Source organism: Trichechus manatus, unplaced genomic scaffold (assembly GCF_000243295.1).
Source record: "Trichechus manatus latirostris isolate Lorelei unplaced genomic scaffold, TriManLat1.0 scaffold00130, whole genome shotgun sequence".
NCBI classification, from domain to species: domain Eukaryota; kingdom Metazoa; phylum Chordata; class Mammalia; order Sirenia; family Trichechidae; genus Trichechus; species Trichechus manatus.
The window spans coordinates 1939962-1965919 of record NW_004444066.1 but is presented as its reverse complement, the minus strand read 5'-3'; the positions used below and the strand labels follow the sequence as shown (position 1 = coordinate 1965919).

Here is a 25958-nt window from a genome sequence, read left to right as displayed (position 1 = left end):
CTACAAATAAGTTAAACCTATTTTCACAGAGATATAGGATGAAAGAAGTTGACATTCTCCACACAGCTTTAAACTTAAATTTCATTGCTAGATCACACTGCCTGCAGCAATGTTTTCTATATCCCGTAATTATCTTGGGAAGAGCACACTTACCTTGCACTGTAATTTGTATGCTAAAAGTGTTAATTTCCACAATTTTTGTCATTCTGTTTTGGCATTTTTTTTTAATGTTTTAATATACACCACCCACTTCTGTCGAGTGGATTCCAACTCACAGCAACCCTATAGGACAGAGTAGAACTGCCCCATAGGGTTTCCAAGGAGTGGCTAGTGGATTTGAACTGCTGACCTTTTAGTCAGCAGCCGAGCTCTTAACCACTGCACCACCAGGGCTGGAACCTCAAAAACTGGAAGTGTCCCAAGCCATTCCTTTTCCTAGGTGGTTTTCTTCATGAAAATATTTGTTTATTATTATGATTTTACTCTTCTTTCACACTATTATTAACATTGCTCCAGCTTAGCACCTCCCACTAGAAAGTGCTCAGGAAAGACCTGTCAAACGGAGAAGATAAACTCAAAGTCAGAAAATGGGTGGAAGCTGCAGGGAGTTTGATTCCACCGGCGAAAAACGCATTTTAACAGTCTCCGCAATCCGAAAACGGAATGAGCTGAGAAGTGCGGTAGTGAGCCCCCCATCACTAGCGGAGTGCAAGCAAAACTGAACAAGCAAAGCCTTGATTGGACTAGGATAGGACAGGCGGCACGAGAACCAAATCGTGTGAAGGGGTCGTGGGTCCTCTAGCTCCCAGCGGCAGGGGTGCGGAGGGTGTGCGGAAGGGAGGGCGTGGTGCAGCGGTGTGCGGGCCACGGGACACCCGCGGGCAGCACAGGGGGCGAGGCGTGCGCTGGCTCTATTCCGGGAGTGGCGTATAGGGGCGGGCGCGGGCGGGGCGGGGGCGCCCGGCTAGCATCCTGTCGGGGGGAGGGGACGCGCGGAGTGCGCTGGCCGCGGAGCCGGGACTGAAGAGCGCAGCGCGCGCGCCGCCACTGCCGCCAGCCCCGCCGTAGCCCCCGGATCCTGCGGCTCCTCACGTCCGGGTCACCCGCCATGGACCGCGGCCGGGGTAAGAAGCGCTGCGGCTCCCGCACTTGTTGCCGCGTGGGGCGGGGAAGGACGGACCCGGAGATCTGAGGCCGGAGAGGAGGGGGGACGGCGGGGCGGGGGCTGAGGAGCGGCCGGAGCGGGCGCGGACTCGGGGAATGGAAGACCCGGTGCTGGTGTGCAGGTGCCTCCTGCTGCCGGGGCAACCACGGTGTCTGTTAAACCCTCGTGTCCCCGGCCTGAGTCGCCTCTTGAGTGTAGAATTAAGAGTTTTCATGCACTCAGATTGTTAACTTCATAAAAGAATCCCCGCAGGATTCCGGAGGACAGGGAGCACCTCCCACCCATTGCCCTCTGGGCGGGTAGAATAAGGTTTACAGGTTACACTGCCAAACACCAGGACGTGTGAAGCACCTCCTGCGCAGAGACAGAAATTTGCAGCTGCCCGGAAGGAGCTTCCACTCTCAGATAAATAGAACTCTCAATTTACCCTTGGCTTCAGAAAACCAAATGTTAAGCACTGGTAGAAGCAGGGGCTCTGTGAGCGGTGTTGTGTGTGTGTGTAGCTGTGTGTGTCGGGATCGGAGAGCCTTGGCTCACTTTGTGACAAGCAGTGTGACCTTGGCTCAGGCCTTTGCCTCTTTGGGCTGGACAGTCTCAAAGGCCCCTTCCTGCTCGACCCTATCAGGCAACGGGTGGATTTGGTAGAAATTTCACAGAAGCCGTGGGGACTTGGAGCCTGCAGAAATGGGATTGACGTGAGCAAAGAGAGGGCATTCATGAGGCGGCCCAGCTGAAGTAAAGATCTAAAAAGCTCAATGGGCATGTGCGCATCTGTAAAGAAGTGGCCTCTTTGGACATGGGGCTGTGTTAGAGGCTGGGAATCAAACACCAGGGTCCTAACCCCCCACCAGTGGTTTCCAAAGAGATCATATGTGTAAAAAGACATTTGTTAAACTGTGAGCGCTGTGCCAACGTGAGAAGTGTTACTATTATTGTAACTAATATTATCACGACTAATGGGAAATTCCTCCCCCACCCCACAGTAATTTTACACACTTTCCCTGTCTGCCTGTTTGCTGTGCTGAAGCGCACAAGGGGAGAAAAAGGAGTGGCCGGGGTGTGGAAGTAATTACCAGGGCACTGGGGGCAGGGCCCAGTGCATGGGAAGGTGTGGGGGTCACCTCCCCTGCGTTCCTTACTGCGAGTACAGTCAGCCTGAAGGAGCTCAGAGGGCCGCAGGGAACGTCTGGTTTCCAAATCCAACCTGGGATTGGAGGGGGCAACCTCTCCACCAGCCCCAGCCCCAACACAAATTACTGCGTATACCCTCTCCCTTAGGGGTGGAAGAGCAGACAGGAAATATATGGGGCTTCCTTTTGCCTCTTGGGATACTGAGGCTGTAATTTGTAAAGCAGTTCTCACCTGTTAACAGACTCTTGGGCACATTTGCAAAGAGTGTACACTCTCACTCACCAGGGAGGAAAAACAGAAAGAAGAAACCAAAACCAAACCAAACATGTGGTGAGTCAACTCACAGCGACCCTATAGGACAGAGTGGAACTGCCCCATAGGGTTTCCAAGGCTGTAAATCTTTACGGAGACAGACTGCCACATCTTTCTCCCATGGAGCAGCTGATGGGTTTGAACTGCTGACCTTTCAGTTAGCAGCCGAGCACTTAACCACTTAGCAGGTGAGTGCTTAGCCGCTGTGCCACCAGGGCTCCTTAAAGGCAGAAGAGGCCCTTCTAATGTCCCTCAGTCCTGCCCCTGCCTACATCTTACATGTAAAGCAAAAAGCACTGACCCCCTCCCTCTCACCCTCCCCCACTGCAGGTTGTCAAATACTACCATGTCTGGTTCCCAGTACACAAATCCATACCCAGGCCTCTCCAGCATTGTGGAAAACAGACCATGTCCTCCATATACAGATCACCCGAACCCAAACCAAAAAAACCCATTGCTGTTGAGTCAATTCCAACTCATGGCAACCCCATGTGTGACAGAGTAGAACTGCCCCAAAGAGTTTTCTTGACTGTAGTCTTTACAGAAGCAAATCACCAGGCCTTTCTTCTGCAGCACCACTGAGGGGGTTCAAACCACCAACCTTTAAGTTAGTAGTCAAGTGAAAACTGTTTGCGCCACCCAGGGATCCTTATACAGACCAAGGCTGATAATAACCCAGTTAGCTTTAAACACTTAATAACCAAGGTCTCCACTTCAGAAGGCTGTCTCCAGAGCAGTCTTCCTGGGAAGCCAGACTTCCTGAAAATCTGTTGGTGCTGAGAACATTCTAGGGCTTCTGATTCTCCTGTTGCAGGCTTTCCTAGCCCACTCTCCTCCTTCACAGCTCTTGTCACAGTGTGGCATTACTCTACAGAGTGAGTTATTGGAAGGTCTGTGTAGTGTCTACCTCCTCTGCCTGAATGTAGTCTTCATCAAGGCAGGGAGCTGATGAATCTGTTTTGATCAGTTTGCTAACACAGTGTCTGATGCATAGCAGGAACTCACTAACAGTGGTTTAATTAGCTAATTAATAATATGAAACACACTGTAGTGCATCTCAAGTTGATTAATAGTAATACTGATTTTTAAAAAGAGAAGCCTACTTAATCCTCACTTCTGAGCAGTTCTTTGTGATTTGCAAAGGCTTTCTCAAAACACATGGGGGGCGGGGTCCTGTGGCTAGAGCATAGAAAACCAGGTTGTCTGTCTAGATCCTCGGTTTTCTACCATGATAAATAATTGCAAACACCTTGTGAATTAAAGCAAATGTAGATACAGGATGGATTAGAATGCAAAGTCTGTATGCTATTTTTAGATGAAGCATGAGACTTCAAAAATCATTCCAGCGAATCTTTCTTGTTGTCCCCTGGTCCCAGGTCTCATTTCAACCTCATACCAACTATGTACGTAGGATTATCATGACCAGGAGTTAAAAAAAAAAAGTTGCCATTGAGTTGATTTGACTGATGGCGACCCCATGTATTACAGAGTAAAACTGCTCCATGAGGTTTTCTTGGCTTCATCTTTACAAAACAGATCGCCAGGCCTTTCTTCCACAGTGCTACTAGGTGGGTTTAAACCACCAACCTTTTGGTTAGGAGTTGGGCTCAAGCCATTTGCAGCACTCATCACATACTTACTGTGTGCCAGGCACCATACTCTGCTTCTTCCATGGCTTCTCTGGGAGCAGATGGTGGGGTGGGGGCTCCAAGTAGGTACTGTCATTAATGCTTACCTCTTAGGAAAGCAGGCTCAGTGGGTTAGGTTGCTTACATTAACTTGCAGAGTCACCACGTGAAAGGCAGAGCTCTATCTGCACCGAAGTCCTGATCTTAAGCTTTCTGCTAAACTGCGTCTGTGGTGGTAGGTGACCTGCTCAAACTGTAGAGCAAGGCTTAGACCCCAGATCTTCCTGCTCCAGGCTTAGAATGCCTCCATCACGCCTCAGCGGCACTGCTCCCATGTTAATAACAATTACAGCTTAAAAGCTCTACATCAAAGTTAGCTGACTCAAATGGGCAGTGGGATTTCTCTTCTAACAGAATATGTGTCTTCCATTGGTAAAACTGAAACTAAACCCATAGATTCCAACTCATGTGACCCAGTAGTAAAGCAGGGTCTATATGACACAAAAACAAACATAGAAATCACATATATTATAATGAAATTCCTTCAAGCAGGATTTCCCAATTCTTGAATGTTATACGGAGGGAATTAGCCATTGTTGAAGGTTAACGCACAGGTAAGCCCAATGGCTATAGACACCACCTTCTGCCAGGACAAGTTAAATAACTCCCATTCTCATATGAGGATAAAATATGAATAATGGTAACACCTATTTCTTGGGGTTGTTGTAACTATTAAATGAGATATGCATAGAAAATTCTTCAATCAATATTTAACACTTGAAACATACTCAATAATTGCTGGCTGTTATACTTATTGGAGCCCGTGGGTGGTGCAAACAGTTAATGTGCTCGGCTACTAACCAAAAGGTTGGAGAATCAAGTCAACCCAGAGGTGCCTTAGAAGAAAGACCTGGTGATCTACTTCCAAAAAATCAGCCATTGAAATCCCTACGGAACACGGTTCTACTCTGACACATATGGGGTCACCATGAGTTGGAGTCAACATTATGGCAACTCGTTATTGTAATAATTATAATCTTTTTCATCGGACTCAATGTAATAAAACTGCTTTATAGAACTTCACTTGGTCCTTCTACAAGCTGGTCCGCCTCTGATGATGCTTTTTGAGTCCTCATTCTGTTTTAAGCACTCACCTAAACAACTTTGTGTTCAACTCAAAGACAGGCCATGTTATAATCTTCTTTGTATCCTGGTGTTCCTTCATGGTGCTTGTGTCTTGGAAATCCATCTCTGACCTTCAATAGCTGGGCCGCTGTTCAACTGGAATTTCTGAGTGACTGATAAAATATTAATATGTATGCTGGTGTGTCCATTTTTTCTTATTCTATTTATTCATACCTACTGACTATGGTTATATCATCCCAATTTTGCTTTTGTGAGCTTTCCAATCTTCTTGAACCATCTTCCCTTTGAAGTATTGGGTCTAAATTTTCTCTGATTTTCTTAAAAATATGCCTTCTTAATATCCAAGTTTATGTCTGACCTCCCTAGCTCATATGAAGTGATTTATTTCCCCACGGTTCCTTTCCTTTCCACTTCACAACTCCACCCAAGATGGGACTGTCTTTTGCTGCATTCTAAACTCTTTGGGAGATCGTAGTGTCTGTTGGGCAAGCCAAGAAATAATCTGATGCTCTGCTTTTCAATGAATGAGATTTTTATTGTTCAAGATGATAGTGTCTTGCCTCTGATGGACCAGCTTTGTATGTAGTTATATGGGACCATAGGACTTAACCTGATTTTCTTCCCTGTGGAAGCTTCTGCCGATCACCAGGCACTACTTCCATTTCCTTCTTCCACTCAGCCTCCATGGAGTTTAGCTTCTCCATTTTAGTTAGAGATGTTTCTGTCTCTCCCTCAAATATCAGTTTCAAACCTCCCTTTTCACATGAGTGAGCGTCCTGCCAAGTAAGTTCCTCCTTCCCCACCCTCTGCCAAGAGCCTATCATTACTCCATTCTGATCTTTGGCCCAGAAAAATAATCCTGCTCTTGGATGCCATCAGCCTTCTCACTCTTCTGAAAAACTCGCAACTAACCAAAAAGGTGAAGCCATCTTGACACATGCACACGCAGGCGCGCACGCACGCGCACACACACACACACACACACACACACACAAAAGTATTCCCTCCTTCCTTTCTTAACCGAACTTCTGTAATAACTGGTCAGCTCTCCAAGCCTCCTTTTCCTACGCACACACTTCTTTCACCCCCTGCAGTCTCACTTCCAATCGTACCCTCTGCTGAAGATGGCAAAAAGCATAGACTTTGGAGTCCAGTAAAACTAAAACACCAAACTGGTTGCTTGCAAGTCGACTCCAACTGTGGCGACCCCATGTGTGTCAGAGTAGAAGTGCACTCTGTAGGGTTTTCAATAGCTGATTTTTCAGAAGTAGATGTTACTTTGAGGACTAAGGTGCATCTGACCCAAGTCATGGTATTTTCAGTCACCTCATATGCATGGGAAAGCTGGACAATGAGTAAGAATGACCGAAGAAGAATTGATACCTTTGAATTATGGTCTTGGCAAAGAATATTGAATATACCATGGACTGCCAGAATGAACAAATCTGTCTTGGAGGAAGTCAGAATGCTCCTTAGAAATAAGGATGGCAAGACTTTATCTCATGTACTTTGGACATGTTTTATTAGGAGGGACCAGTCCCTGAAGAAGCATATCATGCTTGGTAAAGTAGGGGGTCAGTGAAAAAAGAGAAATGCCCTCAACAAGATGGATTGACACAGTGGCTACAGCAATGGGCTCAAACATAGTAATGATTATGAGAACAAAGCAGGACTGGGCAATGTTTCATTCTTCTTGAGTCAGAACCGACTCGACAGCACCTAACAACAACAGATTGCCAAGCCTTTCTTCCATAGTGCCTCTGGGTGGTTTCAAACCTCCAGCCTTTCAGTTAGCAGCCGAGTATGTTAACCATTTGCACCACCCAGGGAACCCTGGAGTCAAATAAATTTGGGTTAAATAACCACCACTCCATCCCTCAAGGAAGCCTTTCCTGCCCCCACCCCCTCCAAATCCTGCTATTATAGATGCTCAGAGCCCCTGGGCTTCTTCTGACCTAAGGCAAGTTACCCAACTAAGTCTCCTTCCCTTGGTCTGTAACACAGAAAGAATGACACCCAGAATTGGGAGATTGGAATGCGATAATATTCGCCAAGCACCCAGGACAGTGCCTGGCCCATACTTTAAAAAAAAAAAAAAAAACCATTGCCATCGAGTCGATTCTGACTCATAGCGACCCTATAGGACAGAATAGAACTGTCTCATAGGGTTTCCGCATCCCATAGGGAACGACTGGTGGTTTCAAACTGCTGGCCTTTTGGCTCCACTTGCACCACCGGCCCATAGAGGTGCTTGAAACCAGTTGCCATTGAGTCGATTGCAACTCATGGTGACCCCCGTGTGTCAGGGTAGAACTGTGCTCCACAGGGTTTTCTATGGCTGATTTTTCAGAAGTAAATCGCCAGGCCTTTCTTCTGAGGTGCCTCTGGGCAGACTCAAACTGCCAACCTTTCAGATAGCAGCCAAGTGCATTAACCACTTGCACCACCCAGGACTCCAGCAGGGGCTTACTAATTGTTATTTCTCATCTCCCTCCCGCTCCCGGCTCACTTATGCTCTCTTCTTTAATGGCTCTATCTTCTCTTCTCTCTTATCTCCCCACCACTTTGGCCCTGTTTCTACACTCTTGTAGAAATGAAGCTCTTCCAGCCCCTCTCTGAGGATAACTCTCCAATGTCTGTCTTCAGCCATGAGTTGGGCTCCATTCCTGCATTACCTCCTGTCCGTGGTACATTTCCACTCAGAGGTCAATCCAGCCTCCAAGTGACCCAATTTTGAAATCATCTTGTTCGCTGCCAAATCAGGTGACCTTTCCTGTTTCTCTTTTTCTGTTAACAACACAGCCACGTGAGGAGCTGTTGAAGGAAATGGGGGTGTTTGTGAACAAGACTAAATCTGAAAGGAGGGTATTTTAGTTATCTAGTGCTGCTATAACAAATATCACAAGTGGGTGGCTTCAACAAACAGAAGTTTATTCTCTCACAGTCTAAGAGGCTAGAAGTCCAAATTCAAGGCTTCAGCTCCAGGGGAAGGCTTTATCTTTTGGCTCTGGAGGAAGGTCCTTGTCATCAATCTTCCCCTGAACCAGGAGCTTTTCAGTTGAGGGACCCTGGACCCAAAGGATGTGCTATGCTCCTGGCCCTTCTTTCTTGGTGGTATGAGGTTCCCATGTGTCTCTGCTCGCTTCTGTCTTTTATATCTCAAAAGAGATTGGCTTAAGACACAATCTAATCTTGCACATCTCATCAACATAACTGCTGCTAATCCTTCGCATTAACATCATAGTAATAGGATTTACAACACACAGGAAAATCACGTCAGATGACAAAATGGTGGACAGTCACACAATACTGGGAATCATGGCCCAGCCAAATTGGTACACATATTTTTCGGGGACACAATTCAATCCATGACAGGGGCCATGGGTTCAGTTCTCAAATTAGCTGTCCTATAGAAGAGGTAATAGAAGGACTCTCCAGAAGTCTTCACAGTAGGTTAAACAGAGGCACGTGTGAGCTTAGTCAAGGAGAAGCATTCAAATAAAAAACTGTTCGACGATAGGAGTTGCCCAGGGACATGATGAAGTGGAGGTAAGTGGCCAGGGATCAGGGAAACAGAATGACTCCTACAGTGATCATATTAAAGCATAGGGTAAGGACAACTGTCATCTCCTCATATTCAAGAGGTTTCCATAGGCATGACCCTTTACAAACTACAGAGGACAGGACTTCTAGAAGTATATACCTCGACCTGAAGGACTCCTATTGTATTTAAATTTGTAATATATCACAACTTTTTATGGGACTTATCTATGCTTGAGGATAGAATCTGGGGAGAAGGGAGCTGGATGCACTTAAGGACAGTTATTTTAAAATATAGACCTGATCATGCTTGAAACCTTCAGTGGTTTCTCATTGCTCTGAAGAGATAAACTACAACCCTTGTGGTGACCCTCAGAGTCTGCTGTCTGCCCACTTCACCAACTCACTTTGGGCCCCTGCTCCGGGCTCTCCTCACATGGCCTTCTTAGGCCCTTGCTCCTTCCAGTCTCGAGTCCTTTGTCCCTCCATCTGGTTAACTCTTGCCTATCCTTAGCTCTCTGCTCAAACACCACTTCCTTGAGGCAACCTTTCTCAACCTCCCAGGCTACATCCCCCTGTTATAGGTACTGATAGGAATCTGTACTTCTGTAGGGTGAAGAATTACTTTACCTAAGTAATTTGGTCTTTTCCCCTGGCTTCTAGGAAGTAATCTCTAAACGCTTAGAATTTTCCAAGTGATCAAAGTGCCTGTGTTATTTAAGGAGGACTTAAGACCACATCTGAGAGGTTATGCTAATGAGATGACTTGGGTTGCCAAGCACTTGACCTCTGGGGAGATGAGGGGGTCTGGAAATTTAGTTCACCTATGTGGCCAATGATTCAATTAGTCATGCCTGTATAATGAAACCCCAATAAAAACTCTGGACACTGAAGCTCAAGTGAGCTTCCTGGTTGGTGACATTGATACACCAGGAGGGTAGTGCATCCTTGAGGATGTGGAAGCTGTGCGTTTGGGACCCTCCCAGACTTTGCTGTATGTGTCTCTTCTTTATGCTGGTCCTCATTTGTATCCTTTTTGCTATAATAAAACAATCATGAGAATAATGCTTTCCCGAGTTATCTGAGTCATTCTAACGAATTATCAAACCTGAGGAGGTAGGGGGAACCCTCCAATTTTTAGCCAGCAAGTCAGAAATGTGGGTGCCCTGGGGACCTCCAAGCTATGGCTAGTGTCTGAAGTCTTGGGGGGACATGGCATTCTGGAGGACTGTGCCCTTTAACTATGAGATCTGACTTAGGTCCAATTGGTTGGGGTCAGAAGAATAAGAACTGCCATTTGCAGTCTGTGTCAGAGAAGACATTTAAAGTTGATGTCAGAAGACACATCTTACCTTCTCATTGGTTGTCATTTTCACAGTTATAATTAATTGTGGGATTAAATTGCTGTTGATATGAGCTCTGCAAAGGCAGGGTCCTTCTTACCTTGTTCACTGCTCTATCCCCAGCACCTAGTAGGTGCTCAATAAATATCTGTTAGAAAAATGAATAAATGCAAGTAAGAAGACACAACTCACAGAGTGGAAGCTGTGTATGGCCACTTTCAGCCCAGGATTCTTCATTTCAATGATTCTAATATTAGGGCCAGAAGCGCAGACTTCATCATTAGCTTTCCTTTGCCTTCATCTCTTATAAGTACTCAAACCCCAGATCCTGTTGACTGTTACTGAAAAATGCATTCTTTTTCTCCTATATCACGTTGCTTCCTGTAGGAGCTTCCTATTTCTACTCTGCTCTTCCTCAGCCTGCCTTATAGATCACTCCCGATTTGTCTAAAACAGTGGTTCTCAAATCGAGCCAGGCTCAAGTTCATCCCCTGTGGAGCCTACTGAAAATATGTCTGCAGAGACCTGTCAGTGGGTCTGGAATGAGGTTTAGGAATCTGTTTTTCCCAAGTGATTCTGATGTGCTCACAGGCTTGAGAACCGCTGTTCTAATGCACTGCTTTTGCCACAGCCCTTGACCCTGCGGAGATACCTTCTGGGCCCCCTGTTGTCTACTGCCTTTCACACTTGCAGCTAAGGTACCACTAGTGGCAGAGGCAGAGGAGAAATGAAGTGGGACTCTGGGGTCTGGGTCTGTTACCCAAAATGGCCTTTTGAAAGCTTGAAATGTCTCATTTTATCTTCTAAAAGCTGTGCAAAAAAATTTGTTGTATTCTAGGCCATAATATATTTGTGCCTGTTTTGATATAGAAATAATCTCCGCCCTCACCTTCCCCCCCCTAAAAAAAACTGAAAAATGGACCCTCCAGAGATGCCTGTGTTTATCTCAGGGCTTCTCCCTCCCCACCATGCCTTCTCCCGGAGACTCCCAGGGTGTGTGAACTTCAGCATGAGAAGCATGGACTTCCAATAAATGTCCCACATCACAGTGGCAGAGTGGAAATGGGTCTGAACATGGGAGCAGAACTCCCACATCCTAGCCTCAGCTCGGCCACTTGCGTCAAGATGAGAACGTACATTGTTATAAAGCTTTTTAACTTCTAGAAGCATTTTCCCAGTCACCAGTTGTATTTGTCTCAGCTAAGCATCAGGATGTGGAGCACCCATGAAGTGCTCGGTGCAGACACTGGGCAACCTCTGGTGGGCATCCATCTTCTCACTTAGCAGTCGTTCACTGGGGGAGCGCTATGGGCAAGAAGGAACCCGTGTAATAGGAGGATTCATCAGACAGGAATTAACCACCAAAGGCCTTCCTCTGGGGACCCTTCCAGCTCTGAGTTCCTCCTCTGTGGCTTCTCCCAACTCTGGCAGCAGTCCTGTGAAGTGGACAACAGGGACATTGTCCCCATTGGACAGATGTAAAAGCTGAGGTTAAGAAAGATGACTCTGTACTTTCCTCTCCCCGAAAGAGCAGCTCAGCGTCACCTCCCTGTGAAAACTTCCCTGCCACATACCCCCCACAATCCTACCTCCACCCTGACTCTGGGTCACCGCCACCTTCCTCATTCTTGGCTTTTAGAATATTGTTTTGCAGAATAGTTAGAGGTCAACATCTACATCTGTATGTGTCCGGAGGACTGGGACTGTTTTTTGCATCATATTCCCAGTGTCTAACATATGCTGTTGTTAGTTGCTGTCACGTCAGCTCCTACTCATGGCGACTCCATGTTCGGCAGAACAAAACGTTGCCCAGTCCTGCACCATGTTCATGGTCATTGAGATGCCCAAGTCCATTGTTACAGCTACTGTGTATTTTGAGTGCCTTCCAACCTAGGGAACTTAACTTCCAGCACTATATCAGACAATATTTTATTGTTATCCATAGAGTTTGCACTGGCTGATTTTTTTAAGTAGATTGCCACACCTTTCTTCCTAGTCTGTCTTAGTCTGGAAGCTCCACTGAAACCTGTCCACCATCGGTGACCCAGCTGGTATTTGAAACACCCACTGACACTTAGCTTCCAGCTTCTAGTATCATAGCAACGTATAAGCTACCACAGTACAACACACTGGCAGACTGGTGGTGGATCTAACACACAGCAGATGGTTGATAGGAATAATCAAAAGCTACTTTTATGGCACACCCACTGTAAGTCAGACAGTTTATACACATTGAGTCATTTAATTCTCTCAACAGTCACGAAGTAGGTACTATCATTAACCCCATTTTACAGGTGAGGAAACTGAGGCTTTGAAAGGTCAATTTATGTACTCAGACCTGCGCACCTCCAAACCTAAGCTCTTTATCATGGACCTCTGCTGATTCTCCATGAGTGCTGGAGGGTCGGTCCTGGGTCAATCAGATGAAGGACTTGCTAGGTAAGCCACATGCCTTACGAGGTAAAAATAGGGAAATCACAGGACTTAGAAGGTAAAGATACTAGGGAAGTCACAAGGGCTTACGAGGTAAAGATTTCAAGGTGGAGATGGATCGATGCTGAGAAGGGGAGAGGAAGGGGTCTGAACAATTCCAGAAGCCAACCTCAGTCAGTGAACGGGTACAGCCCGGCCACTGGCGTAAGGTTTCATTTCTTACCATTCACACTTTCTCCCTGCAGCCCTCAGAGTTCTGGTGTTTAGAACTCAAGAAGCTCTCATCCTCCTGGATCTAACAATGAGAGCGTCCCAGGAGGGCCCCGGCAGGGTTTGTCCTCGATCTAAAATTCCATTTGGGGAATACCAGCCAAGCCCCAATTGGGGTTGAGGGACAGAGCCGTCAGGGCGTGGTTCTTCTCCCTGGCACAGCTGTCAGGCTGTGGCGCGCAGGGGCAGAGGTGACACCGCATTGCAGACATTCCAGCTCTGGGGAATTTACCAACAGCAGGTCCAGCAGGAGGCAAACCCGGGAGCTTTTTATAGCCTTCTAACAGCCTAGAGGAAAACTGATCTCCAAGAGAGAAATGGGGGCACGCGTCTTTTCTAGGCACCGTTCCCTTAGCCGTGTAGTCCTTAGATGCCCACAACCCAAACTTTGGGCAGGAGTCACTGCTGAGTGAGCAATGTGTGTGGTGGAAGCGCACTCACTCTCAGGGGCCCGGGAAACAGGGATCCCAACCCAGTTCCTTGAATCCTCTCTTTGTGCCTCAGTTGCCTCTCTTGTCAGGTTGAAATATCATAGTCCAGGAATCAGCAGACCTTGGCCCTGGCCAAGTCCATTCTGCCACGTGTTTCTGTAAATAAAGTTTTATTGGAACACAGCTTTTGGAGCCCTGATGACATAGTGGTTCAGAGCTCAGCTGATAACCAAAAGGTCAGCAGTTCAAATCCACCAGCTGCTCCTTGGAAACCCTGTGGAGCAGTTCTGCTCTGTCCTGTAGGGTCACTATGAGTTGGAATCGACTCGACGGCAACAGTTTGGTTTTTTTGGTTTTTTGTGGCTTTCACACTAGAAAGGCAGAGTTGAGTAGTTGCAAGAGATACCCTGTGTCCCCACAAAGCCTAAAATATTTACTATCTGGTGCTTTACAGAAAAAGTTTGTAGACCCCTGAATTAGGCTGTAGTGAGATTAGAAGTGTCTGCATGTAGAACTGTGGCGAGAAGGATTCTGAGGTTGAGCCAGACTGGAGAATGAAGCAGTGTCCTTAAACCATACAAGAGTAGCGTCGGAAGGACCCCAGGACACCAAACCATCTCGAGCAACAGAGCTACCCTGGTTGAAGTGGGAACGGGAATGCTGAGTGCAGCCCTCTGCATCCCACCTACTCCCTAGGCAGCCCCTACAGAAGTACATAGATCCCATAGGCCCCTCCAGAAAGGAGTTTGAAACCCACTTATCTAATCCTATGCCCCTCATTTTGCAAATGGTAAACTGAGGCTCAAGGGCAGCATCATGCCTAAGATCGTATGATGGACTCCCAGCCAGCTTTCCACACAACCACTAACATGGTGACAAGGTATTAACAGAGCGTAGACATATCGCTGCCAGGGAGAAAACCTGTCCAGTGGCTTTGCAGAGCCTCAGGGCTGTCATTGGTGCATGGTGGCCATGACGTGCTCTTGCTAACCCAGTGGCCCATGGAGGTTCGGAGGTGGGACTTGGCCAATACACATTGCAGATACCTCCCCATGCTGAAACAAACAAACAAACAAAAAAAAAACCAGTTGTCATCAAGTCAGTTCCAACTCCTGGCAACCCTATGTGTTTCAGAGTAGAACTGCCTGCCTCCATAGGGTTTTCATGGCTGTGACCTTTCGGAAGTAGATCACCGGCCTTTCTTCCCAGACACCTCTGGCTAGATTCAAACTGCCAACCTTTTGGTTAGTAGCCAAGGGCTTAACCATTTGCACACAGCGGTTTAATTGAGGCTTGGGAAGCCTTTTTTAGCTGAGAGCATCAGAGCCAAAAGAAGAAAATAAAACTTGAACTGGGACCATATTAAATTTTTTTTTTTATTGATACTAAGACACATTTTTTAAAATCAGGACCTATCTTACAATTGACATATCAATTTACTCATTTCTTCTTCCCCCCGCCAAAAGCCATTATTAAATAGATAAAAACATCTTCAAATCGGTGTCATCTTAGAACGGAGAAATTATGATAATTTATACTAAAGCTTTCTTTGAAGATGGAATCCGATTTATTCATTTGTAGAATAAATATTTACTCTTCCTGCCCGTTCTTGTCAAAGGGCTTGCTGAGAGCAGGTCCCACTGATGTGAAACCAAGGGGGATTTTTTTAGCTCCACTTGAACAAAGAGGAGAACTGATCTGGGAGTGTGCGGGGAAGCCAGGGAGACAGATTGTCTTTCCCCACCACCAGCCAGCGGCCAGGTGCAGCTCTGAGGAGTTGCAAAGGGAAGTTCAGGGTCCCGGCACCCAGGAACCTACTAGTGTGGCAGAGAAAGTAAGACTTGTCACAATGCCTGTGACATGAAGTCATCTGCCTAGTGTCCACCAAAGAGAATATATAAGGGACTGGGGGTTCGAAAAAAGGAGCCTGGTGGGACAACAGTTAAGTAAGTGTTCAGCTGCTAACCAAAAGATTGGTGGTTCCAACCCACCCATCACTTCCAGGGGCCAAAGATCTGGTGATCTGCTCCTGTAAAGATTACAGCCGAGGAAACCCTATGGGGCAGTTCTGCTCTGTCACATGGGGTCGCAATGAGTCAGAATCGACTCGATGGCACCTAACAACAAAGGAGTTCGAGGAACACTTTCCAGCCACGAACCTCAGGAACCCTAGGGGAATGGAATTCCAGGCTGGGAAAATCAGGAGAATGGAAAATGGGGACAGAGCCCTGGTGGTGCAGTGGGTAAGCGCTCGGCTGCTAACCAGAAGGTCAGCAGTTCAAACCCACCAGCCACTCCACAGGAGAAAGATGTGACATTCCGCCTCTGTAAAGATTACGGCCTTGGAAACCCTATGGAGCAGTTCTACTCAGTCCTATCGTGTTGCTATGAGTCGAAATCAACTCGACGGCAACGGTTTTGGTCTTGGGGTTTGTTTTTTGTTTTTTTTTTTTTTCTTTGGCAAATGGAGGGCATGGATGTCCGCTCAGGATGCTAAGCAGGTCAGCGTGCCTAGAGCCCAGAGAGGTAAAGAGACATTAAAGGGAGTCTCCATGTCCTTCTACAGAAGTAAGGCCTTATCTTCCAAGTTCCTAACTGGGAGTGTCCCAGCCCCTTAAAGGCTGTGTTGCTTGTGATTTGTAACTAATAATAGAAGCAGATAACGCAGTAGCTGAGTGCCTTGGCTGCAGTGTCAGATTGCCCAGGTTTGAATCCTGGCTCTACTCCTTCTCCTTAACCCCCTAAGTTTCTTCCACTGAAAGGAAGAATTGGATCCATGCAGGGAAAGCACTCAGCAGGTAGAAAGCATTCAATTAAAAACAAAAACTAATGCTGAAGTACAGGTTTGTAAATGATTGCCTTTCTTAATAAATTAGAGAGGAACCCAAGTCATCTCTATAAACCTTGAAAGGGATAGAATTACAGGGGAACTGGGCATAAGCCACAGGGAGCATACAGAGCATGTGAAGATCTTTCATCATCAGTGTCAAAGCTCTGGAGAGCTCTTGAAGAGTTTGAGGGAGGGAGTTATGATAAGTGCTGCAATTTGGGGAAATTATTAAGGCCAGCTGTGAGCTTATGTTAGCGTAGAAAGGGAGAGGTTGGAAAGAGGTGACCAGTTAGGAGCTGTAGCAGATATTTCAGGTGAGCAGCAGACTGCGTAAGGTTAATTCACCTTGATGTTTAAGTTAAGAACCAACCAAAAAAAAAAACCCAAACCCCTTGCCATCGAGTCATTTCCGACTCATGGCGACCCCATGTGTTAACAGTAGAACTGTTCCATATGGTTTTCTTGGGCGTAATCTTTACAGAAGCAGATCGCCAGGCCTTTCTTTCATGGTGCTGCTGGTTGAGTTTGAACCACTAACCTTTCAGTTAGCAGCCAACTGCAAACCATTTTGAGCCACCCAGAGACCTAACTTAAGAACAGGGGTGTAAAAAACTTTAAACTGTGTACATTTTCAAATAGAGTTGATTGTACAGAGTTGACTAGCCTAATGGGGCAATGAGGGGCGCTGGTGGTGCATTAATTAAGTGCTTGGCTTATAACCGAAAGATTAGCAGTTTCAACCCCCCAGCTGCTCCTTGGAAGAAAAGACCTGAGGATCTGCTCCGTAAAGATTTCGGCCTAGGAAACCCTATGGGTTTCTACTCTGTCATACAGGGTCGCTACGAGTCGGAATCAACTTCAGGCCCCCCAACAACAACAACAATGGGACAGCAAAGGAGACATTTGTCTGGGACTCTTCAATAGTCGAGACATTCATTCCCATAACTTTCAAGCATCACTTTCTTGGATGCCCACATCCAGCTCTGAAGGCAGGAATCACCCCAGCGGTGTCCTGCAGCTGCCCTGGGTGGCTGGGTTCCCTGGAGGGTAGATTCCTGGGAGCCTGGCCCAGAACCAAATCCAGGGTTAGCCCTGGGAGGCCTTTGCAGGGGAGGGGGAAGGAAGGAAGGGAGGGAGGGAAGAGGAGGGACTTCCTACCTGGGAAGGCAGTCAGGCTGGCCATTCTGAGCCTGCCCTTTAGCCTCCCACATAGAATATCTAGACTAACCCTTATGCAATGTTTCAGTCCCCTGTGATCACTAACAACATTAATCGTAATAACAAACCTTTACAAAATGATTAATACATGCCTGACACAATGCTTAACACTCTTCATACACTATCTCCCTTTCTCCTCATTACAACCCTCTGCTTTTATCATCTGTTTTACAGATGAGAGAACTGAGGCTGGGTGGAGTGACATCACCTGCCTGGGGCTGCTGGGCAAGGGAGGGCAAAGCCCAGGTTTGATTCTGGGTGTTTCTGACCTCGCTTGCCTAGTGTCTCAACTACCCACTGGCTTTTCCCCTGCTCCTCTGCCAGGGGTCTGTCCCACTGTGGCACAACCCCTCATAGAAGGGCCGTCTCCCTCTCTTCTTAGTTCAGATTGCTAGAAAATTCTTCTATACGGTGAACCAAGTACTGTGTTCTTGGAGCTGCCACCCATTGGTCCAGGTCTGTCCTCCAGGGCCCCAGGGAACCAGTTTGCTCCACCACCCCCATGATCCCTTCCATTCTTGGAGACAGTTGTCATAGGCAGGATTTATGGACCCCCTTTGTCTGTGAGCCCCTCGTCTGAATTCTGGGTTATTGGTTAATGCCGCCCTGATGCACCTGCTCTGTACCTATTACTGTGCTGGACACTGGGTGACTGTAGTGAATATTAAGTCAGTCACTATCCCTCAAGGCTTCACAGTTTAACGGAGAAGGACCCTGAACAAGTCATCTGCTCTAGAGGGCAGAGCAGGGTGACCTCACCTGTCCAGGAAGGCAGGATGGACTTCCTGGAGGAAGTGGGATCTAAACCAAGACTCAAAGGATGAATGGGCACTGTCTGAGGAATGGGGAGATTTTGGGTAACGATAATAGTCAGCTTGGTATGCATCAGGAACAGTTCTAAGCACTTTACACAGTATCTCACTGGTTGCTCACGACAACCGTGTGAGATGTAGGTATTATTATTCCCATTTTGCAGATGAGGAAACTGACACAAAGAGAAATAACTTGCCTGAGGTCACAACAACTCGTTGGGGTGGCACTTGGAAGAAAATAGGCCATGTAGAAGAATCACCATGGACAAACAGCATTGAGATGGGTCTCAGATATTGAAAATATGCCAGATCTTTTTCCTGTGGAGCAGCTGATGGGTTCTAATCGCCAGCCTTTCAGTTCACAACCAAATGCTTTAACCACTGCACCACTAGGGCTCCGTAAATAATAATAGTATTTAAAAAAAAAAAAACACCTCCACTGAACAGAGCAAAGCTAAGTACTGTGTTCATATTAGTGCAGGCTGAGGGTCTGTTGGTGATTTTCTGGTTCCTTTATCACACTGAGGTTTCTATGAGCTGATTGTTAGCCTAATCCTTGGCTTTTCTGAATGGGGATGCTATTAAACCTCATCTCCTGAGCCCTACACGTGTTCTTTGTTTATTAGGGGGTTGGGGGGGGGGAGGTGGGATATATACTCTTAATCACACTTTACCTATTCACAAAACTTGACAGTTTACAGAGTGCTTTCTCTCGCCTCCCACAGACAGTGTTGGACTTGTGTCTCACTCACAACAGGCCTGTAATGTAGGCAACACAGTTATCATCATCATCCCACCCTAAAGTTCAGGAAATCAAGGCTCAGAGACATGAAGCCACTTGCCCAAGGTCACACAGCCAGTTAGTGTGGAGCTGCAGCTTGAACCCAGGGCTTCTGGCTTCAATGCCTGTATTCACTCCACCGCACCAAAACACAGTGTACACTGGCTGAGAGGCCAGGAAGCTTCAAACCATGACACCTGTGACCTCCAGCAAGTTCCTTAACCTCTCTAGGCCTGTTTCCTGTCAATAAAACTGAGACGAGTTGCTACCATATAGGGTTGCAGTGAAGATTAAAGGAGATAATAAGCACAGAGTGTTAGGCACAGAGAATATTCCAACAGTGGAATATTATACAGTAGTCAAAATGAATATAGTACAGTGACAAGCAGCAATAGACATGAATCTTAGTGATATAACATTAAAAGAAAAAAGTCATTCACAAAAGATTACCTATAGTTTATACCCTTTTAGAAACTTTAAAACAACTAAAATTTAAAATATATATATGTTTCCCATCCAAGGCACAACAACTGGTCTCTATTCACTTGGAACAAAAGAGGAAGAATGAAAGTCAGCAGTCAAAGGAGGATATGGAGTATGTGGCTAACTGCCTCCATAAAGAACTGCCTCCTTTGCCATGAGACCAGAAGAACTGGATGGTGCCTGGCTAACATTACTAAACATTTTGATCAAAGATTCCATAGAAGAATCCTGATCAAAAGGGGGAAAATGCAGAACAGAATTTCAAATTGTCATGGACTCTAGACTTCCTGGATGAACCCCTGAAACTGTTGCCCTGAGAGAAACTTTAAACCTTAAACCAAAACTATCCCCTGATGTCTTCTTAAAACCAAACAACAGTTTAGCTTAACTAGTAAAAAAAGGTTTGCCTTGAGCATTATGCTCTTTTAAGAACTATCTATATGGGATCAAATTGATAAGAGCAACTTGAAAGATTAGATAGGAACCATAGGGGGCAGTGAGTTTATGTTAATGGAGGAACAGCTCAGAAAAGGAGGGTGAAATGGTTACACAGCTTGAAGAATGTAATCAGTGTCACTAAATGGTACATGTAGAAACTGTTGAATTGGTGTATATTTTGCTGTGTATATTCTCAACAACAACAAAATAAATAAAATTACTTAAAAAATTGTAAAATGTATTTTTTTTTCAGGAGTACATATAGTGCCACAAAACTATATACAAAGGAAAGCAAGAGTATGATGAACACAGCATTCAGGAGGATAGGTTGGGTAGGGGAGGCAGGTGGGTGGGATCATGTAGTTAGATGTAAGATATTGCCATATTGCTTTGAATGGTAGGTTTGCAGGTGCTTATTACATCATCAGAGTCCCAGAGTGATGCAGACGGTTAAGCGCTTGACTACTGACCAAAAGATTAGGGGTTTGCAGCCACCCCGAGGTGCCTCGGAAAACAGTCCTGGCCATCTGCTTCTGAAAGGTCACAGGCTTGAAAATCCTATGGAGCAGTTCTGCTCTATACACGTGGGGTTGCCATGGTCAGAATCAACTCAAAGGCAACTAACAATAACAATTACATTATCAAAAATAATTGATTATATAAATAAATAAAAGTAGGACATGCATAGACCAGTATCTCATGAAACAAGGATTGGTTCATGTTTGTCCACCTGAGGTCCTATTTAAAAAAAAAAAGTGTTAGATACAGCACCCAGCATATAAGAAGCATTTAATAAATGTTGGCTGAAATTCTTCGATGTCTTTACTATTATCTGTACACATCTAGATACCCCTAGCCAGAGGCCCTGGTGTCTCCCAGGACTGTTGACAAAACGAGTCTCTCAAACTCAGACTTCTGAGCAGCCGAAAGCCCCAGCGCCATCCAGCCTTCAGGCCAGGCACCCATGCCGGGAATGGACCTGGCTGGTTCATCCTGATCAATGAACACCAGTGAGAATGCTCACAGGGAGCTCACTGCTGGTTCCAGCAAGCTCTAGGGATAGGGGATCCCTGTTAGAAGGAAAGGTCTGGAAGTTATTATAATGCAACAATTAAAAGTTTAGCTCTAGCATTGAGTCTAGGCTTTAATCTTAGTTCTGCTAGCTGTGTGCCTTTGGATAAATGATTGTGCCTTTCTGAGCCTCAGCTGGTTCTTTTGTAAAATAGGGGCTAAAAACAGTACTTACCTCACAGAGTCATCAAGAGGATTAAATGAGGCACCTGGAACTTCACTCAAGAGCTGCCTTTATTTATCATTGGGTGTCTCAGGCCAATGCACGTGTCTGCTTCTGTTTCCCCAAGCCTCTGATGAAGGAGATAGGGCAGACAGCTAAAACCGGAAACAGCTGCCATCTTGCGTGGAGGGTGAGCATGTGTGTGTCACAGTTTTCCACTTCCTCCTGGAACCATTTCCTTTGTGAGCTAAACAGGGAGAAATCTGCAGACAACGGAACAATTCTGGGAGAGCACAGTCCCACAGCCAAAAGTTATTTCCTCGGAAGTCAGTGGCTCGCTCCCACCCCTCCTGTGAGGCAGACCACCCCCCAGTGGTCTGAAAATGGCTTGATGAGAAAAAACTTCAAGCTTCCTGCAGCAGCCCAGAGCTGGGAAACAAGGTGCCTCTGAAGAGTAGGCCTCCTAATGGATAAGAGGAACCTGGGCAGAGCTGCTTTTAAGAAGGTCAGTGAAGACCCAGGGCTCCTTTAAGCCTGTCTCCGTGGTCTGACTGTTGGGAAGAGTTATTGTTGTTAGTTGCCATCTGGTTGAGTCACCCAGAAACCATGGCCTGCTTCCCCACTGACCCACAATCGCCATGATGTCTAGCCTCCCCATCTTCCTGAAACAACAGTACGTCAGAGAACTGTGCTATTCTACCATTCCTAATAATAATCCCTGCCGTTTACAAACCTTTCCCCAGCTATTCCCCATTTCCTCTCATAAACACCTCACAGAAGAGGAAAATGACACTCCCAAAACCCACTGTCATCAAGTCAATTCTGATTCATAGCGACCCCATAGGGTTTCCGAGGCTGTGCATCTCTGCGGAAGCAGACTGCCACATCTTTCTCCCGTGGAGCCACTGGTGGTTTTGAACCACTGACGTTTCAGTTAGCAGTCAATCACTTTAACCACTGCACCACCAGGGCTTCTTAAACGATGCTCCGAGGGGCTAAATAACTTACCCAAATTTACACACTAGTACTAAGTGGGAGGAGTTAGAACCCAAACCTCTGATACTAAATCCCCAATTCTTCCCACTCTCCCTTACCACCTCCCTTCCTCATGAATGTTTCTGTGTTTCTGTCCTGTAGAGTCAAACTTACACTATTCTCTTCAACATAAAAGGATATTCAGTTTCCTGCAATCACTAATTAACACACACAAAAGCCTTCCATGGTGACCTCACTACCCTTGCTCTCCCTCACACACGAGCTATATTTAACTCCTGGAAAGCAATAAGCACTAAGGCATTGGCTTTGCAGCTGGATTTTTTTTTTGCTGCTGCTTTTTCATTCTTTTCCAGCCTGCGTGAACCATGGTCTTTCTTATACGCTCTGGTACACACTCTGGGACAACAGGAAGTGTTTGTTTTAGTGATAAACAATGCTGTCTCCCCGTCGTTCTGCCCACTGTTTGGCCTTCACTTGGACTCAGAGAGAAGTGCTTTTAAATTCAAAGGAAGGAAGTGAGATGTCCGCCTGGCCCCAGCTGGGTGGATTTGCAGCAACTTGGAAAAGACTGTAGGCAGGGGAGGGAGAGATTTCTGAGCCCACTAAGGGAAGCAGCAACTCTACCAACCTCACCTGTGGAGCTGGTCCTCTCTGAGGGAGACAGAAGCTCCTGAAGGAGCACTGGGGGTGGCATCACCAAGGAGCTCCTCAGTGTTCTTCCTATTCTCCAGGCTTCAGTTCCCACACCTGTGAAATGGGGCAACCCACCTTGTCGTAATAATTAAGTTATGTAAATAATACATGTAAAACTTTTAAAACAGGGTATAACTTACAGGAGTAATAGAAGAATAATATAAATAGCTAATATTTATTGAGAATTTACTGTGTGCCAGACACAGTTCTAAGCACTGTCACATGTATTAAGTCCCCATTCCCACTGATTAGGTAGATATTCTCATATGCCATCCATGATGTACATGAGGCATAAGGTGGTTATACAGATGTCCCCAAGGCACACAGCTAGGAAGTGGGGGAAACCAGTAAGCCAGTTGCCCTCAAGTCAATTCCAATTCATGGTGACCCCACATGTGTCAGAGTAGAATTGTGCTCCATAGGGTTTCCAGTGGGTGATTTTTCAGAAATAGATTGCCAGGCCTTTCATCCAAGGCACCTCTGGATAGACTCGAACTCCCAAACGTTTGGTTAGCGACCAAGTGCCTTAACCATTTGCACCACCCAGGAACTCTAGGAAGTGGGGAAACAGGTCTTGAAATCAAGTAGTTTGGGTTGCTCAATATATGTTAGTTATCGTTACCATTTCTTAGTTTGTACGTTATGATCAAAACACACCAACTACAAAATGTGCATCCCTAAGTCAACTGGCAGCCATATTCACGTGAAAGATACAAGGTCGACAAAACAGGTTGTGTTGGGTGCTGAGCCAAGAGAAAAATTGGGCTTCTGCTTCCTTTTGTTTCCCGTGCTTTTTGTTGCCTCTCCCCTGCCCCGCTTCCACCTTTTTAAAGTATCTTTTTATGATGTTGCGCCTCTGTGGTTACAGATATGGTTTAAAATCACATTTACTAGCTGGTAGACTTTATCAACTTAAAAAAATATTTGCTTCAATAATTCATTCATTCAGCAAATCCTTAAATACTGAGCACTTACTCTGTGTCAGGCACTAGCAAAGGTGGTTGCTATTTCTGCCCTCGTGAAACTTGGGCTCACATAGGAGGAGACTGACATTAATCAAAGAAATGCATACATAAATGTAAAATTTTACCATGAGAAGTGCCACAGGGAGAGATACAGATGTTGCTATAGCATAAAATAGGGGAATGGATGTGGTTGAGAGAACAGGGAGGGCATCCCTGAGGAAGTCATTATTGAGTTGAGAGCTGAAGGGAGGACATTACTGGTTTGGGGGCAAAGAGAGATTCTAACCACCAGAGGGAACAGCATGTGCAAAGCCTTTGAGATAAGAGGCTGAGAAACAGCATGAGGGGAGCCTAGAGGGAGGTCACTCTGGAAGGGCCTGTAGGGTGTGAAGGCCACAAGAAAGGTTCTTCTTGCTTTCCTTCTCCTACCCAAACATTTAGGGCACACCTGCTAAGTGTACTCCTTTCCTTTCCAGGGTGGTTTGCCTCCCCATCATTATCAAGGGTCATACTGTGCTGACTTGTTCAAACACAGCATATACAGAAAGACATTTCTAAAATCATAATAAAATATTTGAAAAGTGGCACACTGGTCCTTTCTCCAGAATAGGAGCCTTTATGAGATGAAAACTCAGTTATTTTGCTGTTTGGAAATAAGGATGGGAATCTGAGTAAACCAAACGAAAAATTGTAGGCCCTTCATAAAACCGCATTCTGACAACTCGTCATATTTTCCATCTTTAAATCATATGGTTGCATTTTCTCTGACTTTGAAAACAAAGTAGGATGAGTTATCTTTGTCCTCTCCTTTTAAAGAGGCTTGTCGAATAATGAGGTGGGGAGAAGAGAACCTGCATTATTTCCTCCTACTGCTTCGCATTTAATAAAATTGTAACTTGCAAGCTATTTCAAAGCATTTTTCTAAATTCCACATCTAAAATGTGTACAGGAATAAGATCACATGACAGAGCACTCAGCACTGCCCTCCCCCCCAAAATCAGGTAAGTGGCAATACAGGGTTTATTATTCCTATGGGTTGCTGAGGTTTCATTATTCACTTCTCTTTTGTCATGGAAATTAGACTCCCTTACCTTCAAGCTCTCTAAATAAATCCAGCTTTGCTTGAACCAGAGCCCTCCTTGGCTGTGATAAATGCCTTTGCTTGAAGGTGTCACTCAGGTTGCATCAAGGATGGCCACCAGAGAACAATGTCCTGGGAACAAATGACAGTGTTTTTTGTCTGTGGCTTAATTTCTGCTACAGAACATCTTGTTTTTATTTCAATTAGTGGGAAGGATGGAGGAGCACAGAAAATTGATCTTAGTCTAAGTTGGGTATTTACCAGGAATAATAAGCACTTAGCAATCTAATCTTAGATGTATTTTTAAATGGGTTTCTAATTTTATTTGGCAAAATTTTTTGCATCCCCAAGAACAGTTATCCCCATCTTGGGTTTCTGTGCCTGTCTGTCACATTTGGTGAAAGATTAAAGCCTTATAAGCAATGATTACTCCATTTCTTACTGTTTTTCTCCCCCGTTGGAATTCACTGTACCTCCCTAAGTCTCAACTAAACCGTACAAGATCAATGGAATTTATTCGTGGTTCTAAATGTAAACTTTGGACATAAAAAGATAATATTGATGGCCCAATCTGCCCTCAGGATGCAGAGATGGCCCGGACCAGGAGCAAAGACAGGGTTCTGAGAAGGAAGAGGAGGGGGACTGGGGAGGGCAGGGTTAGGACTCCTGGGTTGTGTCACAGCCCCGCCATCTGGAAGATGTTGGTCCTTGGGGTCAGACTCAGGCTCCCCTCGCCTCACATGGAGGGTTCTCAGGATGTGAGCGCCTAAGGGAGGGGGCTCAGCGTTAGGGCCAGAGCCATGAGTAGTCCACGTGGTGGGGCTTTTGGGGTCCCACAGTGTCCCCCTGCCTGCAAATTACCCCCCCTCGTGCCTACCACCACACTGAAACTCTGCTGGGAGGTCACGTATTAACAAAGAGAGCACTGTATAGCGCACTGAGCTCGGTAAGCGTCCTTTTGTATCATCTTCACAATAACCATGTGGAGCCACTACTGTTATTACCCCCACTGTTTGCAGATGAAGAAT

The 25958-nt window shown here is 45.9% G+C and overlaps 1 protein-coding gene across 1 annotated transcript in view; it reads left to right on the top strand.

The window, feature by feature from the left end:
* The first annotated feature begins 1108 nt into the window (after window positions 1-1108).
* The window catches only part of AFAP1L1 (actin filament associated protein 1 like 1), an 89107-nt gene continuing 64257 nt past the window's right edge, over window positions 1109-25958 (top strand). Inside the window, exon 1 of the mRNA XM_023739178.1 lies at window positions 1109-1159. Coding sequence (XP_023594946.1) covers window positions 1109-1159 — 51 coding nt within the window. The remainder of the gene's footprint in view (window positions 1160-25958) is intronic.